Source organism: Talaromyces amestolkiae (assembly GCF_001896365.1).
Source record: "Talaromyces amestolkiae strain CIB chromosome Unknown scaffold10.1, whole genome shotgun sequence".
NCBI lineage: Eukaryota > Fungi > Ascomycota > Eurotiomycetes > Eurotiales > Trichocomaceae > Talaromyces > Talaromyces amestolkiae.
The window spans coordinates 429055-447288 of NW_024468046.1; the positions used below are offsets into that span (position 1 = coordinate 429055).

The 18234-nt window shown below is 49.9% G+C and overlaps 5 protein-coding genes across 5 annotated transcripts; 4 read left to right on the top strand and 1 right to left on the bottom strand.

Moving 5' to 3' along the window:
* Window positions 1–2720: 2720 nt before the first annotated feature.
* BHQ10_005629 (uncharacterized protein) lies at window positions 2721–3518 on the top strand (the record flags this gene model as incomplete). The annotated part of the gene is made up of 1 exon (XM_040878126.1): window positions 2721–3518. One exon carries the CDS (start codon window positions 2721–2723, stop codon window positions 3516–3518), a length of 798 nt encoding a protein of 265 aa, XP_040734133.1.
* Window positions 3519–6722: 3204 nt separating this feature from the next.
* Window positions 6723–13043, top strand: BHQ10_005630 (uncharacterized protein; the record flags this gene model as incomplete). The annotated part of the gene is made up of 1 exon (XM_040878128.1): window positions 6723–13043. One exon carries the CDS (start codon window positions 6723–6725, stop codon window positions 13041–13043), a length of 6321 nt encoding a protein of 2106 aa, XP_040734134.1.
* A 535-nt stretch (window positions 13044–13578) lies between these two features.
* Window positions 13579–15720, bottom strand: BHQ10_005631 (uncharacterized protein; the record flags this gene model as incomplete). Its single annotated transcript, XM_040878129.1, has 1 exon — window positions 13579–15720. One exon carries the CDS (start codon window positions 15718–15720, stop codon window positions 13579–13581), a length of 2142 nt encoding a protein of 713 aa, XP_040734135.1.
* Window positions 15721–15925: 205 nt separating this feature from the next.
* Window positions 15926–16670, top strand: BHQ10_005632 (uncharacterized protein; the record flags this gene model as incomplete). The annotated part of the gene is made up of 4 exons (XM_040878130.1): window positions 15926–16185; window positions 16259–16427; window positions 16484–16585; window positions 16647–16670. The coding sequence occupies 4 exons, from the start codon at window positions 15926–15928 to the stop codon at window positions 16668–16670; spliced, it is 555 nt and encodes a 184-aa protein (XP_040734136.1).
* Window positions 16671–17139: 469 nt separating this feature from the next.
* Window positions 17140–18177, top strand: BHQ10_005633 (uncharacterized protein; the record flags this gene model as incomplete). The annotated part of the gene is made up of 5 exons (XM_040878131.1): window positions 17140–17223; window positions 17278–17321; window positions 17378–17454; window positions 17506–17680; window positions 17736–18177. 5 exons carry the CDS (start codon window positions 17140–17142, stop codon window positions 18175–18177), a joined length of 822 nt encoding a protein of 273 aa, XP_040734137.1.
* Window positions 18178–18234: the final 57 nt, after the last annotated feature.

Here is an 18234-nt window from a genome sequence, read left to right on the forward strand (position 1 = left end):
CACCTTCAAAATCAACAAACATCACCCAGCGGCCCCCAATTGATCAATCACTGTTGAAGAACCGGATCACGCGCAAGTATTTGCGGCAGTCCAAGGCCAGCCTTCTTGACGTGGGGTGTGCCGGTGTACATCGTCTTTCCAAAATTGTCGCCTTCGTTCGCGGAACAACGCCAATCAGGTTGGGCAACAACTGCACAGCGCCATTCCTCAGCTGGCGGCGAAAACCAAAGAGAGTTCAATATGGGCCAGAGTTGCATAGCATAACGCATGAGTAGCTCGATTAATTTGAGTTAGACTTTCGCACAACTCAGCGGCGCACATTTCGGCATCGGGTCTTCATGTACTATATAGTATGTGGGTTTTTGCATGCAACACCTGCAGCAGGCAAATCGCAAGCCATGCTATGGTCGCCGTAACCGGGCTTCCGGGACAGACTAGAGCGAAGACATCGGTCCCACCGAAAACCAGGAAGGAAACATCTAATTAGTACGGAGCCGCTGCGGCAAACAGAATTTGTTTGCCATCAGAATGCCGTACTAATATAGAGAGAGATGTAGAGTGAGACGCGGGTTGGCTGCATTCCGGCGACTCCGTTGGTACATGGCATGGCAGAAGAGGGTCGGTTTGTGAGTTCGATCCGTCTGCTGGACGGGAAGAAATGGATAGATGATAACTAACGGCCGAATGATGCGATCTCGAATCTCAAATTGGGCCAAGGGATAGATACCACACGTTCGGTTGTGGTGAGTAACACCAGTAGGCTGGCTTTCAGCTCGTGACCGGAGACGAGCAACCAGCAGAGCCACCAGGCCGGTAGATATAGACAACGGAATTGGAGCCCGGAAAAAGGATGGCAGCCTTATGAAGTAGATGGCAGGTAGCGATATTAATTGCAGTAGAGTACTATGTAGGTCTGCGAGTAACGTAACTGCTTCGGGAAGTAGAAGAAGCAGTGGCCGGCCCACTCGCAGGGAGGCAGGGCTGGTTCCTGGCGGGAAGGTGATTGCTCCGTAGTTAGCTCTTTCCCTGTGGCGATCCATCCATGTCTTTCTCCTCTTACTACGTACATAGTAACTACTAACTACTGCCAACTAGTGCAACTACTCCATCTCGAATATCGTCTGTTTGTTGTCTTTTCAGCTGGCTTCAGACACCGCTAAGCCCTATTTGCATCTGCTCCCCAGTCCAAACCAACCATCCGCTTTTGTCTTCTCGTCCATGTCCGCTTTCAGTCGTCTGTCTGTTTTATGTTACCGTGCGCCACCATGGATGGATCCTTAAGTAACCCATAATAGCCCACACACGCGCCCAGATGGCTGAACTTTGCTTTTGCCGCTCGACAAGATTCTCACCTGCAGAAGACCAATGCTCTATTTCGCCAGATCTACTTTATACACAGTATATCTTCTTGACGACTACATCATCATCAGCATCTAATTATTGACGTGGTTGATTCCAGACACCGACGGTCGGCTTCTTCACAGCTTACATACAACTTGGTCAGAAACCAGTCAGCAGCCTCAAAAGCAAGGCAACCATTGGACTCTCGCCCTGCTATCCGACCTCGCGAGTCACGAAACTTGCCCTTGGCTGAACCCTGTTCGAGTTCGCTGACACACTGCTCAGACCTCCTGCAGCATATTGGCAACAGGCAATTGCCCGTCACCCACGCAGTAGGGTAACCTGGCTGTAAAACATAAAACTAAGGTACGGTATGCTACAATCTTCCTGCAAGCCTGGTCATATCAGCATTTGTTAGTATATCGTGTTTGTGGTTTCTCGTCGTTGTATTCTTCTCCGTCAGCTCCGGTATCTATATCATCATGGACCACTTCTCGGCCAACTGATATCGCCCTGCTCTCGTCAGTCCTACCGGTACACTGTGCATATCAACTATACCGTGCTTGGATCATCTGGACTATCAAGTTCGTATCGCCTTGTATCTGTTTAGTGATCCGGCCGCATTGGGTTAAACGCTAAGCCCCATCAGCGCTTCCGTTTTCGAGTCATTTCGTTTTGTTTAGACTCATTTGAGCTCCGCTTCGGGCCCTTCCAACGGTCTCTTACATCAACGCTAAATCGCCTATTTCCCACTGCTGTTTGATGTTGATTGATTGCTTCTTTTCTTTTCTTTTTTCGCGTCATTGTTCTGACCTTCCCAAGTGCTCAACAGGCCCGGCGGTTATCTGTGCGGAGAAACCCTTAGTCCAACTGTAACGGATGCGAAAAAAGCAATCACGTTCTTCCCTGTCTCCTTAGTGCTATCAGCAGCCTCACTTTTGTAAAGCGAATCACCTAGCTGTTTACCCCGTGTGGGTTATTGTCGCGATCGCCTCGACCTCTTACCATCAGCCCTGGTTCTATGATACGCGTGCATCGGGTATCATCCATTTGGCATTTGGTTTGTCATTCTCAGGAGTCTCGATATCTTGACCTTCGGATCTCGGAGCGGAGGTTCACGAGCCACTGCTCACGCAGATCTCCCAGCGCCCACGCTCTCTAGTGGTATTCGAGTCATTCCGCGCCGCCTAGGAGCTCTATTGCGACAGATTGCAATTGCGAGGCGCTCAATTATTGGTTGCATTAGGAGTTGATTGGTCCTAGTTGAGCATTGGCCGGTTTTTCTCTCCCATCCTTACCTGTTCACTCTCTTTCTCTGGAAATCATTTCAACAGAAGGCCCTTCATTTCATAATCTGAATATCAGACGAACAAATCACAATGCCTCCGGATCGCTCCTCATTCACGGCTTTGAATTTGCCTTCGAGTTTCTCGCTACCGGTATGTATGGATTACTTCACTCTTTCCGCCGGCCCGAACACAGACCTCTGGAGAAAACCGCCCAATGGAGACACTTCGACAGCCCCAATGGTCTTTACCTCCTTGCGACGACCCTTTGTCGTAGCCGAAGTCACCATCAGCGCCGACTGGGAGATGGAATGGGATCAAGGCGGCCTTGTTATCTTTGCCGGAGATTCTCCTAGCGAGTCACTACCGACCGAGTCCCTGCGATCGTCATCGGAAACCGATGTGCGTAGCTTCAACACGATGCGATCGCATTCACGTGGACATTCTTGCAAATGGGTAAAAGCAGGCATGGAATTTTCCTCGGGCACAGTCAACGCAGCATCGGTTAGCGCGACATCGGACGGAGCAGACTGGTGTTTGTCGCCGCTGGCCATGCCCAATATACCGACAAACATTACGTCGCTGCGCATCAAGCTCGAGAGAGTCGGATATTCGCTCTGGATCTGGTATCAGATTCCGTCCCTGTCGCCGTATGCCGCCACGCCGGGAGCCGTGGGAAGTACATGGAAGAAGCTTCGCGAAGTCACTTGGTTTTTCTACGGAGTCGAGGACAAGTGTGTGCATGTCGGGGTATATGCCAGTCGGCCAACCAGCATACAGCGAGGAGGCACAATGTGGGAAGCAATGAATGGTATGCGAATAGATGATTCGAGTATGGGCGGTGGAGGAGACCGATTGGTTGTTGAATTTGAGGATCTCGAGATATTCTGATTGGATTGCTCCGGGTTATGACTTTGTGACGACATTGACGACTTTCTCTTTTCTTTCTCTTTTCGCTTCATGTACAAATCAACCGAGCGTCGGCTTGGGATTCTCCATTGTTGTTTCCATGTTTTTTCCTAATTGGCTTTTTTTTTCGGGACTTTAATTTTCTGCTGTGTGAATTGAAGGTGTTTGATGGTTCATATTTGTCCCTACATGGTCGAATGTAGTTGGTGTCATGAGATTGTGCGAATTCCTGTGTTTTTGTTTTGTTTTTTCCTTCTTCTTCCTTCTATCAGGTCCCTGCTTCTTTTCTTTCTTCTCCTTTCTTCTTTCGCGTATCAGACGACTCGATCCAATGAACAAAAGCAGCCCGATGCCATTTTCTCGACGAACGGTTATGTATCTAGCAAGGAGTAAGGAAGCGATCAATGGTTGAGATCTCGAATGTTGCGTCATGGCGGATCGAGGCTCGAATTTTCAMCCCCYCMCCCCSCMCCCGCCACGACGATCATCACCACGCTACCATAGTATAAATCTTGACCAGCATCGATGATATTGAACGTACTCATTGCAGTGAAGATTTGTGGATGTCGCCAATCCACGCTGGTCCAACGTTTTGACCGGACATTGTAGAAGACGATTGCTGTGTGACTGGGCTGGTTACTCTCGAGACTTGTCGCAACATTCACGACTGTCTAGCTTCTACGAAGCTGGAAGTCTGAGAGGAAACCAGTATACCCCGGCTACCTAGGCAGCTATATTGTATGTACTTGCACGTACCTAGGTGATCTTGAGACCGACATCGAGGTTAAGACTACGTATGTACGAAGTAACGAAAAGTTTTCAAGATGTCTTTAAATCAGCGGTCGATTCTCACCTGTCGTGCATACGTATATCTAAATCACTAGAATAGCCAATGTAGCTTAATCGATTGCGTGTATAAATGTTGTGCATGTCTCATGGATCCGTGTGGACGAATCAATGCTTGAGACGGTGCGTATTATGTCTGCCTGGCTATAGTTACATAGTATACGTCGTGGACAGGGCGAGTACTAAGTAGTAACTTACTACGTAAGTCTATAGACGTGCACGAGGACGTGGATTGTAACGATTGGCTCGGTGTGTTGTATCGACTAAGAACTCATTTCGCACTACATAGTCATGCTATGTACTCCCTTGTGGCAACATCTACTTCCTGCCCAGTGGCCATGGTTTACAGGATTGATGATCGAAAGCGATGACTTGTCATTCCTCATTTCATGGGCAGTGATTTGAGTGTGTGCCTAATCACGCAATGGTCGTCGAGATCATCGAATGTGTCGATGCTGATACTTCTCTTCAGACAGGAATTGGTGCATGGCGGATGAAGATCATATGCGAACCATGTGCGTTTACTGCGGTCCTCTGTACGAGTATCAAAGCTCMCCCCGCCACACTAGACTTTTTAAAGTACACATGCTCATAAATCATAAATAATTATCATCTGATAATCATGCTCTTGGCCAAAGATGAGAGAGATGTCTGGCGGTGACAATGCAGCGGCAAGATGGGCAAGATGCAAGATGGCGGTGAGAGCACCATAACAGCCTGAGCTTTTAGGCTTCTGTGTCTAGCCTCGTCTGGTATAGCGCCCTCCACCCGCCCGCTTTTTTTTTTCTTTTTCCCTCGGCCGCTCAATTGTTTGGTTTTTTCCTAATTGGTTAGTTCATCCTGCTGCTCTGGAGTTGTACAACTCATCGCATGCTCCAATGCCATGTCACCATGGTGTGAATTCACAACTAGTATGCTCTTGAGAATGCTCTTGCATCACCGTTTATTTTCTACATGAGTGAATATCAATTCAGACCGAAACCGAACTCTTATCATGCCCCAAAACCAAAAACTCAACGTCGGCGCTAAAAGAGCTCATGTGGGCGCATCACCTCACTCCCACTCTCAGTCACTCTGTGGAAGTTGCATCAATCAATTATGGAGCCAAAGCTCCGTCAATCAGTCCGTGTGCTGCAGTAAATCCCTCGCATAGGAATCTGCACCTAAAAATCTTGAAACCCTGCATAAACCGCGCCGGTTCTCCAATCATTACTGATTGGTATCAGGTGACCGTTCTCGCGGTCTCACTTGATTGCGCCGTTTTTTTGGTTATTTGCTGTCAATTGACCAGCGATGAATGATAAATTCAACTACCTCCTCTCAAGTGTTTCATCAATTTTTTTCTTACTCTCCCTATCCGGGTGAGTCACTACCGGCTTCTACGGCTCTACCTAATCCCGTCGGCTTCGCCATCTGCCCAAAGCTTCTGGCGCTAGCAACATGGATACGTAGTATGGTCACTGTGACAACGAAGAATAAGCCCGGGTGTCCCAAGAGCCAGAGGATACGCAAAGAAGAGGGCAGAAAGAACTTTGCCCCTCTGTTCTTTACTGTTTCGGGAGCTAGTGGCTTTTTGTTAGTGCTGTGTTAGCTGCGAACTAGTTTTTATTCCATCACTCCATCCGAGAATGGGCTGCTCTCGGAGATGGGTAAGATATCATATGCACTTCAGAGTTTGCTTTGGAATCTTCGTTTTGATTTCTCGATTATCGTCTAGGGGCTGTACTGTCTCGAATACGTTGTAGAAAATGAGCTGCGTAGTGTATATAATTCAAATCATGTAGAATGATTAGCAGTAAGTAGTAAAAGCTCACGAGGGCAGTTCCGTCCGCAAGGTGGTAGCAACAGAGTTAGGTGCCTAATTAAGTCATAGCTTCGGCTGTTATGGTGGAGAGTTACTTTAGGCCGGTAGTAGGTCGATACCTATGTAGTCTTATATATTGATACTTTTTTGCCTGAGGATCGAAGAAATTTTCTTTCTTTTCCTCCTTCCTCTTTCCGTTTCCCACGCTTTCCCGCTACACCTACATCCGCCGTACCTATTGGTAATCCCCGTTACGAGTGTTATGATAATTGAAGACGAACGTTGATACCCAGTTCTTGTCGTTGTCCATTCTGTATTTCTGTTCTGCTTATCAATTCCCCGTTTCGTTTTTTCGTTGGAACTTGAAGCTCAGGAGCTGCTTGCTGTATTTGTACGCGCGTTTCTCTGTGCTTCTCCCAAACTGCTCCCATCCTACTCGATTTCACACGTTATATCGTTGAGTCGAGCTTTTTGCCCTTAATTTTCTCTATTCCCCGCTATTTACGAACTTTACGACCCTTACGAACTGCGGAATTATGGCCGAAGTCGGAGAACCCGTTGTTCTTTCTACTCCTGCTGAATCTGGTGAGTTTTTTCGTCTATCCTTCATTGTGTTTGTGTTTATGTTTTTGAACTTTGCTGTTGTAAGCAAACCGAGAGAGAGTACGACTGACCCTGAATTTACCATAGTGACAGACGAAATCAAGAACGGACTCACCGTTGCTGCTCTCCCCGCGGAAGTCGAGGATGCGCTTGCTGCACTGTCCACAAAGGAGGAAGACCCCGTAAAAGATATCAAGGAACCGGCCAAGTTTGAAGTCAAGGGCGAGTCGTCCGCAAAACATACCGACCAAAAATCATCCGACGATGCGCCAACAACCACCGCAGACGATGTCGTTGTTCAGGCCGATGAGCCAACCACAGAAGAAGCTCCCTCCACTGAGGACACCAAAGACAAAGCTGTAGAGGAACCTACAACAATTTCTAAGGATGCCCCAGAGGAGACAAAGACGGAGGAGGTAGCTGGCGAGACCACTGCTGATGCTACGTCCGAGGAGCCTGAAGACAAAGCAGTTGAGGCAGGCCAAGAACCCGCTGCGGATGCTGATGTGAAGACCGACGAACCAGCAGAGGCAGAGCCTCAAGCAACTCCGGAAGTTGCAGCGGTGGCCGAGGAGGCCGCAGAGACTCCTTCCAAGGACACAGAAGAAGCCGCACCGGTTGTGGCCGAAGAGAAGACTGAAACTGAAGAAAAGCCTGCCGAGATTGAGCTCAAGCTTGTTGAAGAAACGCCAGTGACTCATGAAGAAAAGGCATCTGTCGAAGAGGAGAAGGTTGTTGAACCACCTGCAGTTAAGGATACCGCTGAGACTGAGGCAGCTGTTGTGGAAGCCACTGAGCCTGCGGTGGAAGAGCCTATAAAGGAAATCGTTGATGCGGAAGTGCCCGAACCAACAGCCACAACTACCGCAGCTTCCGAGGAAGTTACCGAACCCCAGGCAGAGACGACTGGCACCGAGATTCCCATTGCCTCAGAAACTATTGCAGATGATGTTCCGGAATCGGAGGCTCAAGTAGAGGAAGAGGCCGTCAAGGACATTGCACAAACTGAGACAGTTTCCGAACCAATTGCAACAATCGAGGAAGCCTCGGAGCCTGTTGCAGAGCTGAAGGCCGAATCGACAGATGCTGAAGTTCCTGCTGAAACATCTCAGACAACACATCCCGAACCAGAACCTTTAGTCAAGGATGAGGTCGTTGAGGACTCCACCGAAGCTGAGAAAGAGGTTGAAGCTCCCACCACCCATGAAACAGTCGACACCCCTCAGGAAGACGCAACCGAGAGCGCAGTTGTAGGGAAACCAGTTGAACCCGAGGTTTCTGACATTGCGGAGCCAGTGAAGGAATCTCCCGTTGACGAAAATTCCGAGGAGGCTGTGCCTGAAAAGACTGAGTCTGAACCGACAGTGACTACTTCTGACGAACCTGCTCCCACTGAAACTGTGGAGTCTCCTGCTCTTGATCAGCCCCAGGAAGCCGAAGCTGAAGCAGTGGAAGAGCCAGCCTCTGTTCCTGCTGAGGTTCCAGAAGCGCTCGTTGCTGAAACTGCGGAGGCCACCGAGGAGAGTGCTCCAGAGCCTGCGAAGGTCGAAGAAGAATCAGCCACGGAGCCTGCAGCCGAAGTTGTAGAAGTCGCTGAAGAGAAGGAACCAGCTCCAGAACCTGTTGAGACGCCCTCGGAATCCGTGCCTGCTGCGACCGATGACACAGTAGTGGAGGCTACCAAAGACGAGCCTAAGGAAATCGACGCCCACGAAGAMCCCGCCGCTGCCGAGCCTGAACCGGTGGCTACATCTCCAGAGATATCTGAAGAACAAACGGTTGAGTCTGCGGAAAAGCCCACTGACGAGCCGGTTGAGGCATTGGCTGAGCAGACGGAAGAGTCGCATCAGGCGGCAGATGTTTCTGAGGCTGCGGCCATCGCTGAGCCAGAGCAAGTAGCGGTAGAGGAATTGACTCCGGAGACAGCGCAAGTCGCTGAAGAGAAGGCCGAGGAATCTACTCAAGCTTTTGACGTCCCCGTCGATACAGCGACAGAGACTGCCGCTGTCGCTGAAGAGCCGGCTGCTGCTATTGAATCTGTCGATGTTGTCGGAAAGACCGAAGAACCAATCGACACGGAAGTGGCCGCGCCCGTTGCGGCCACTGAGGAACTAGTTCCTGAATCAACCACTGAATCAGCCGAGCCGACCGAAGCAACCAAGGAGCCTGCTGCTGAACCGACTGCTGCCACCGAAGAGTCTGTTAGTGCTACTGAAAATGAAGCTGTCAAAGCAACTCCGGTTGAAGCAGTATCTGCTGTTCTAAGCACCGAATCGGAGAAGACGCCTGAACCTACCGCCGAGCCTGTCTCCGAGCCGATTGTCGAGCCTGCCGCTGAGGCTATTGAGAAACCTGTGTCTGAGCCTACCGAGACTGTCGAAGAAGCGGCTGTTGAGCATACTGAAACTGTCACTGAATCTGCAGAAGAACCGGCTGTTGAGGCCGCCGACGAAGCTGCAGCAGAATCTACTGCAGAGGCCGTTACTGAATCCTTTACCGAGCCTGTTTCTGAACATGCCGAAACCGTCGCCGAACCAATTGTAGAGGCCGCCGATGAAGCTGCTGCCGAGACCACCACTGAGCCTGTTTCTGAATCGATTCCTGAACCAATTGCTGAAACCACTGCAGAGGTTGTCTCAGAGCCTACAGAATCTGCTGTCGAGCCTATTTCAGAACCAGCCACTGAGCCCACTGAATCTGCTGATAAGTCTGTCACCGAACCAGTCACTGAAGCTGTTGCAGAACCTGTTGCAGAGACAGTTGTTGAACATACAGAACCTGTCTCAGAGCCTGTTGCTGAGTCTGCTGAGCCTGCCGCTGAACCTATCGCCGAAGCTATTGCTGAACCTATCGCTGAACCAATTGCCGAAGCCGTTCCAGAACCTGCTGAGCCTACTGCTGAGCCCACTACTGAGCCGGATACCCTTCCTAGTGAGGAAGTGCCCGCTTCTGAGCCCGTAGAGGAATCTATCAACGAGCCTTCTGCTATCAAACCCGCTGAAGCTTCTTCTCAATCCACCGCAGAGGCAGAGCCAGTTCAGGAAACAGCTGTGAGCGAGGAAGTCGCAGAGCCTGCGATTGCCGAAGATGCTGCTGCTCCCGTCAATGAACCAGAGCCAGCTGCAGAGTCTGCGGAAGTTGAATCAAGCGAAAAGGTTGCTCCAAGTGATGTCAGGGAAGAACTTCCAGAAGAACCTGCCACGGACGCAGAGCCCGAAGCTGCTACCACCGAAACCATAGCCGAGCACGCGGTTGCAACCGAAGCCGAACCTATTGCTGAGGAGCCTGCCGCTGACAGCGCTCGGGAGGCTTTTGGAACAACTACAGAACCTGTCGTTGATGCTTCTGAAGAAAGCAAGGAAGGGACTACAGCAGAGGAAAAAAGTACTGATGCTGTCGAAGCCACCGTTGCTGACAAGGCGGCAGAAGAGCAGTCCCGCGAGGCCAATGAACAGTTGACCAATGAAGAGCCTGTTGCTCTCTCTGACGAAGCCACACCGTCGGCTCCCGCCGCATCAGCAGACTTTGGCGAGATTCTTGAAGAAACAACAGCCGAGGCTCCTGTAGAGGATTCTGAAGAACTCGTCCAAGCCATTGACGAAACTCCTGTTGAGGCTGCCACTGAGACTCCGGTAGATTCTGTTGAAAAACAMCCCGCCGAGATCGCTGAAGAGCCTACCGAAAAACAGGTCACCGAACCGGTTGAGGAAGTCCCAGTCGAAGCAATCCCTACAGAAGCTACTACAGAGGAGCCTGTTGAGACTGTTGCCGAAACTGCTGCGGAGCCCGCCTTTGAGGAAGTTACCGAACTAGCTGAGGAGACCCCGACTGAAGCACCCTTCGCAGAGACTGTTACAGATGAGCCTGCCCAGACTGTTGAAGGTACTCCTGTCGAGAGTGTTACCGAGACTGCCGCAGAGGCCCCCGAGCCGGTGGAGGAAACTCCAGTTGAGGAGTCTCCTGAAGAAACTGCTGCAGAACCTGCTGTTGAGGAGGTTGTCGAACCAGTTGAGGAAACCCCGGCTGAAGTCGCTGCTACAGCGCCTACCGAAGAAGAACCTGCTCAAGTTGTGAAGGAAACTCCTATTGAGGCTGTAGCCGAGCCGGCTGTTGAACCCGCTGAGGAACAACCTGCTGAAATTACCGAAGAGACTGCTGGGGAACCTTCCGCGGAGGCTACCGTTGCAGAGGTCGAAGAAGCCCCGGTTGAAGCGACCGCAGAACCTGCCGTCGAAAAGGTTCTGGAAGAGGTTGCCGAAACCCCAGTTGAGGCTATCCAAGACACCCCTGTAGAGTCTGTTGAAGAAGATGTTACAAAGACTGTCGACGAATCCCCTGTGGAGGCAGTAGCTGAAACCTCTGCCGAGCCGGCTGAAGAGGAGACTCCCGTCGTGGCTGAAGCTGAAGCCCCCGTTGAGTCCGCCCAGATCGAGGCGGAAATACCTGTTGAGACTGTTGAGACGTCTGCAGCGCCTGCAGAAGAAGATGTTGCCGAGACTGTAGAAGAGACTCCCGCAGAGCCTGCAGCAGCAGCAGAAGAAGAAGAAGCTGCCGAGGTCGTTAAAGAAACCGTGGTTGAGCCTGGTGAAGAAAAGCCTGCAGAGCCTGTTGCGGAAGAGACCGTCAAGGAAGTGGAAGAAGCTCCAGAAGCAGAAATAGTTGAAATCACGGAGCCTACGGAGAATGTGGTGGAGGCTGCTCAGGGGTCAGCTGCTGAAGTTCCGTATGTCTTAGAAGAGCAACCCGCTCAGTCTACTGATGCGCCAGTAGAGGCAACTCAAAAGACCGAGTCGCCCGCTGTCGCAGACCAACAGTCAGTGGCCGAAGAGGTTCCAGCTCCAGTAGCTGCTGAAGTTACTGAGCCAGTCAATGCATCTGAGGCGGTCGTTGCTGAGGTCGAGAAGCCAGAGGAGGAAGTCACTCCGAGCGCAGAACCGGGTGAGGAGCTTTTGGCTAAGTCAATCGAGGAGGTTCCGGCTCATGCAGAAGAAACTGCTGTTGAAGCTCAACCCGAGACTACGGAAGACTCACACGACACCGCAGCGATTCCCGCTGCTACTGAAGAGAAGGAAGATGATCACACAGTCACTGAGGAGGCTGCTGTTGCCGCCGGTGCGGCAGCAGCAGTTGGACTTGGGGCTGTTGCAGCAGCAGCAGGTACTTCCGAAGAGACTTCAGAAGAGCAACCCGCGGAAGCCAAAGATATCTTTAAGGACGCTGCCAAAGAGATTACTCCTGTTGAAGAAACTTCATTACCCGAAGTTGTTGAAAGTGCGGAAGCTGAGCCCTCAAGCCTGCCAGAAGATCACACCGAGTCAACGGTAAAGGATCTTGCTGTCAATGGAATTCACTCAAGCGATGAACACCCCATCGAAGTATCGACCACCAAAGAGATCGAGACTGAAACAACTCCTGTTGAAGCGCCCATTGAAGCCTCTGCCGTCAAGGATGTCCATATCGAAGCAATTCCAGATAAAGAGCATCCCACCGAGGCTTCTACCGCCGAAGAGGTGCAGACAGAAGCACCTTTAGTCGAAGATGCTGCTCCAACTTCCGAAAAAGTGTCCGAAACTGACCCCATAGCCAAGGGTGCAGGTATTGGTGCTGGGGAAATTGCCGGCATTGTTGGTGGCGCTGGCGTTGTAGCGGCTGCGGCAGTGGCTGCTGGTCATTCGTTGACTTCGACGCCAAAGGAATCACTGACAAAAGAGATTCATGTCCAGGCAGACAAAGAGCATCAATCACCAGCTGTTCATATCATCGAGCCTTCAGCAAGTGACTCGAAGCCTGCAGAGGTGCCGCACGATATTCGTTCGCCACCTACTCCGGAGCCCGAGGCAGATGCGGCACTTCAATTGCTGGCCAAGGACCGAGAAACGCTTCTAAACCAGCTTGGCGGCTCGGTCTCTGCAGTCAATCTTCTCAGCAGCGACAAGAAGTCTTCTGATCTAGGGGCTCGGGTTGAATCATTCTGCGAAGAAGACGAACATCTCACAGCTGCTAATAGGTCCGCGCCAAATGCAGATGCTGCTGCTGAAGACCACGAAGTCTCACAAATCATATCTGAAGAGACCGCCGATACCGAACCAACTGCCACCAAACCAGACGAAGAAACCAGATCTACAGGTGCTCGATCGGCAACAGCTCTGTCCTTGAAGTCTGGCAATTGGTTCACAGCTTTATTCCGTACCATTTGGGCGTCGATCTTTGGCGGACTTTTCGCTGGAATCCGCCGAAAGAAGGATTCCAACTGAACAGGAAACTCTCTATCCCCAAAGACGAGAGAAGCATTCGACACCCATACGCGCATGAGCTACATTAATGAACGAATGCAAGACATTCGCAATTGTTAGCCATGACGTACTAAGGGTGGCCATGTTTGCACCAAGATTGTATATTTTGATACCCTAGCCAGGCATGACCTCGTCCAGTGTCCGCTATTAGTGGATATACCCCGAGTCTGTTTATCGATATATGGACATGTGGACTTTGGGCCTATGTCAGCCTGCGCCTATATTTGAAAGATGGGACAAGGGTGAATCACCTATTGTCTCTTTTGATGTTTTTCTTATCTTTGTTATTACGAGTTTCTTCTGTGTTTTATGATTATATGCCATGATACAGCTTGAGTGTATGTACTCGAAAGCCATCTGGCCTTGAATGTGTAATGATCGAATGATATTTATGAATATACTCTACTCTAAAATTTTCGTTGCACGTAAAATCTTCATTATATTCTATACGCCGTTTGAATTTGGCCTTTTTTACTTCACTTCCTGGTTCAGACAACTATCCAGAAGCAATCAACTTCTCAATCCCCAACGCCGCCTCCCTCACGTCGGGACAATAATGAATCCTCAACAACTCCCCTTCCCAAACCGTGCCCGCAAAGACATTACTCTTCTCAACATCAGCCGACACAGGATTGAACACACCATCGCCCTTCCGCTCTTCCGTATTCCACAACGGCGCAATCTTGCGTGCATGTTGTTTCGCCACCTTTGTGAGTAAGGTTAACATTGCGATGGAGGACTTTTCGGGCAGTTGGAGGGAGGTCGTCATTAGCCGCTTTGTGAAGCCTGCGAGACGGATGGGCGGTGCGATGCCGTGGGTGCGGGCGAGGAGGGTGGATTGCAGGCAACGGAGGAGGAGGACCATGGGGGTTTGGAAGTTGATTTTTGTTCGTCGTTGTTTCTTTTGGTCGTTGGTGGTTTCGTTGGCGTTGTTGTAGGCGCCGGGATCGGGGAGCCGGAGGGATTTTTCGGGGTTGTATTCGATATCTGTGTTGAGGGCGAGGGGGTACAGAGCGCGGTAAAGGTGGGTGATGAAGAACCCTAGATCGAGATGGAGGGATGAAGCGGATTTGCTAACGTCTTGACCTTCGAGAAGCGCAAAGGCAGTGATTGTGCAGAGCAGGACTTGTCGGGTGGATTGTCTGAGAGTAATCGTTCCTTCTTCTTCATCGTCATCCTCGTCATCATTGTCATCATTTTCATCGTTCGCATTCCCATCCCTTCCTGCGCTTCCATCTTCAGCAGCGAGCTGCTCAATAAGCTCTTTCAAAGCTTCAAGGACATCCCCGAAAAAGTCCTGATTGATCAAATGTGCGTACTTGGCCAATCCCTCGAGCACAGCACCCATGAGTTTCGTTTCAGTGCGCAACTTGAGAATGCGAAAGTATGTGCCAAAAACCAACTTCAGCGTCTCGGCCTGATTCTTCTCACGCGCTTCATGGCTCACCAACGCATCGGCTTCGCGCATATCCTTCTCAACAGCCTTGCGATCTTTAAGAACCTTACGTTCCTTTTTGGTGCGAAATTCCTTTTTATTTTTCTTCTTTCCTTGCAACACGCCTTCATCCTCGTCGTCGTTCCGATCAACCCGGTCTCGTGAACCCTTGGATGAGAACTCGGCTAACAAACGGAGGTGTAGAAATGTGTTGAGGACTGATTCGTGGACGTGAAAGTCCTTTGCTCTCATCATCTTGGATAACAAGCCAACTGCCTCAAGGGAGACGACCCCATCGTCATCCTTGGCGAAGATGTCTTCCATTGTCTCACGACTTTTGATGAAGTTTGCATCAATCCGGCGTTTGGACAGCCGATTGACAAGAATCTTCAATAGCTCAGCCCGGTAGTTAAAATGGGGCACGGAAAGAAGCATGTTGCAAACGCAGTTGATCGCGACAGTCCGGATACTGTTAGCCTCTTCACTGGCCCTGCTGCCGCCTTTCGAGAGATTGGTAAGTTGTTGGACGTAATGCTTATAAGACGACAGCAATGACTGTTCGTAGCCGCGCAACTTTCGGACTTCCTTGGACAGCTTTTCGTTTTTGTTGACCTCTTCCCCTAATGGACGAATTCGGTAGCCAGGAATAACATCTCTAAATATCGCAGCTTGTGTGGCAAGAGCAAGCTTTTTGATAGCAACATGTGACTTGCTCTTATCTACAAAGTCTGCTAATTTCTTGAACAATCCAATATGCTCCTCGGGATCTTCGTTGATCAAAGTCGCGATTTTGGCCATTTCTTCCTTTGCTTGAACAATCTGAAGTTTCAAGGGTATTTTGGGAGCCGGCTCTTCATCCTCTTCAGCTTCTGCTCCCTCATTTCCCTCCTTGCCATCTTCACCGTCCGAATCCGAGTCGAGAAAACTATCCGCATCACTCGCTGCAGCTTCCTCCGGTTCGTCGACATGGACAAGACCCTCGGCAGTCTTGATAGGCAAACGTGTCTTTTCCTTCTCCTTCTTCTTGCTGCCTTTTCGTGGTCGACGCTCGTACTCCTGTTCTAGATCCCATTCAGCGGCCCGACTGTAGAATGCGTTTTGTATGTTAGACGATCCGTTGGATTTGGATTTTGGTGCATTTGACAAATTGTCGTCGTCAGAAGGCGACAGACGCCTTCTTTTTGTTTCTCGTGCGACGCCCATATTGGAAAACGAGAATACTGCAGAATCGAATTAGTTTGTCGACTCAAGGAAGCCGAATATTTTTTTGGATTTTTTGTTAGCAGCGCCAAGCCTCCGCATCAGCCCCACTTTTAACTTTTCTGTCCGCGGAGCTTCATTTTTTTTTGTCACACTTACAATTGTCTATCAGCATTCATTCGACCTACAATAAAGTACAAAATTCAATATGAGGGCTCTTACGGAAGACGAAACCAAAACTCTCTTTCAGAAACTCGCCAACTACACCGGTCGATCTCTCAACCAGCTCATCCAGCCTACCGAAGATAACGAGCGCTATGTGTTCCGAATTCAGGGTTCTCGAGTATACTATGTGAAGCAATCGATTGCGAACCTTGCAACTAGTGTTGCGCGCGATAACTTGCTGAGCCTGGGCGTTTGTGTTGGAAAGTTCACCAAGACTATGAAGTTCAGATTGCACATTACAGCGTAAGTTTTGCGCTCTCGCATAATGTTGGACTCGAGAGAGGACATGTCACTGACTCAAAATCGTACGAGGCAGACTTGACCTTATTGCTCCCTATGCTCGTTATAAGGTGACCATTAAGCAGAATGGAGAGATGCCCTTTTTATACGGTGGAAACGTCGTGAAGGCCCATGTTTTGCGATGGTCTGAGGATTGCCCCGAGCACAGTGGATGCGTTGTGTTCTCGCAAGACGATACTCCTCTGGTATTTGAATCGCCCTGAAGAAGATCATATTGAATTGAGACTAACATAGCGTCTAGGGTTTCGGGGTCACTGCACGGTCAACCGCAGAAGCAAGGAAACTCGAGCCTACTGCTGTAGTGCTCTTCCGCCAGGGTGACGTTGGAGAGTATCTTAGAGAGGTTAGTACCAAACACAGGAAACTTGAAAAAGGTGTGAATTCGATATCTGACAATCGTACAGGAAGATTCTCTGTTCACGACATAGTCATGCGACTCGCTCTCCATTTATGTCTCGCATTTATCGGCGTTTAGGGATTATACCTGGTGTCAGGCCAGGAAAAGTGATGCTAGATCTTTTAGTTGATATACCAGCAATTCAGTTCAGTTCATCTCGATTTGATAGTATATTAGAACGTAGTAGACCTTGGGAAAGAACTTATATCTAAGGAAAGAGGGAGGTGGATCTCAGTACTCCTTCTGGTCCAATCAGATGGCGGCATCACTATTATCGCCAAACCGCCGCCTAAACAACTTCCTCCGACTATCATTCCTCCTTGGGTTCCCTTCAATTATATTTGTTGACGCTGTGCGTTACTTTCTGTAGCGTGTATTCCAGAGGGCTTATTTATGCTACCCGACTGAATCACGCCCACTCCCGCACGTCCTTTACTTCGTTTTCGTCCCTCGTGCTACCCCGCGTGCGTCATCTTTAAGAGGGAGACGCAGAAGCAAACATGCCGCCATACACAGGAACCCAGAGACATTACATATCGCAGTTTGTGGGCTTTACGCAGGCCAAAGATGCCGTAGCTGCCAAAGTTGGTGTCTTTCGACTCGGCGCGTTGTCGCAAGTGACTAACAGAAATCTATAGTTCTTGCGCGCAAATGGGTGGAATGTTGAGCAAGCCGTTGATGCGTATGTGACCTTCCTTTAGAGTTCTCTACAAAGCTAACCATATGTCCTCGGTATAGATACTTCTCCTCCTCGCAAGCACCTGCCGCATCATCGTCAACGCCAGCACTAAATAAGATCTTTGACGAATATCGAGGTCCGACCTGCTTTCCTCCGTCGGTATATGGCTATTCTAATTACTGTATAGATGACCCCAAAGAAAATCCAGACACGATTGGCATCGAAGGAGCGATGAAGTTCCTCGAGACCATCGAAATACGACTCGATGAAGTTGCGTGTTTAGGAATAGCGGAGCTGCTCAAGTCACCTAGTATGGGCGAGTTCACACGTACAGGTTTCGTCGATGGCTGGAAGAGCGTCGGGTGCGTCGTTCACACGGCTTTTAAAAACTGTGATATGTATACTAACAAAAGGAAGTGTCGAATCAATCCCGCAAATGATATCCCACGGCGCCTCTCTTCGAAATCGAATATCCTCTCAACCAGACACATTCCGCAAAGTATACCGCTACGCATTCCCTCTCTGTCGCATGCAAGGCCAGCGCAACCTTCCATTCGAAATCGCCGCTGAACAATGGCAACTATTCTTCACGAGCGAAAATGGCGGAGTCGATTGGCAAACACCTTCCACCCCATGGCTAGATTGGTACCTTGATTACCTCAAATCGAAAGGTCAGCGGCCAGTGAATAAGGATCTGTGGGAACAGACGGAAGTATTCATGCGCAAGACTCTGGAGGATGAGAATTTTGGGTGGTGGGATGCTGATGGCGCGTGGCCGGGGACGTTGGATGAGTTTGTGGAGTTTGTGAAGCAGGATAAGCGTGGTGGGAAGCCTGCGGAGGCGATGAATACTGAATGATTGTTCAGTAGGTAGCTACAGATAAATATGGATATCCTACTAGTAATAAGCCATCAT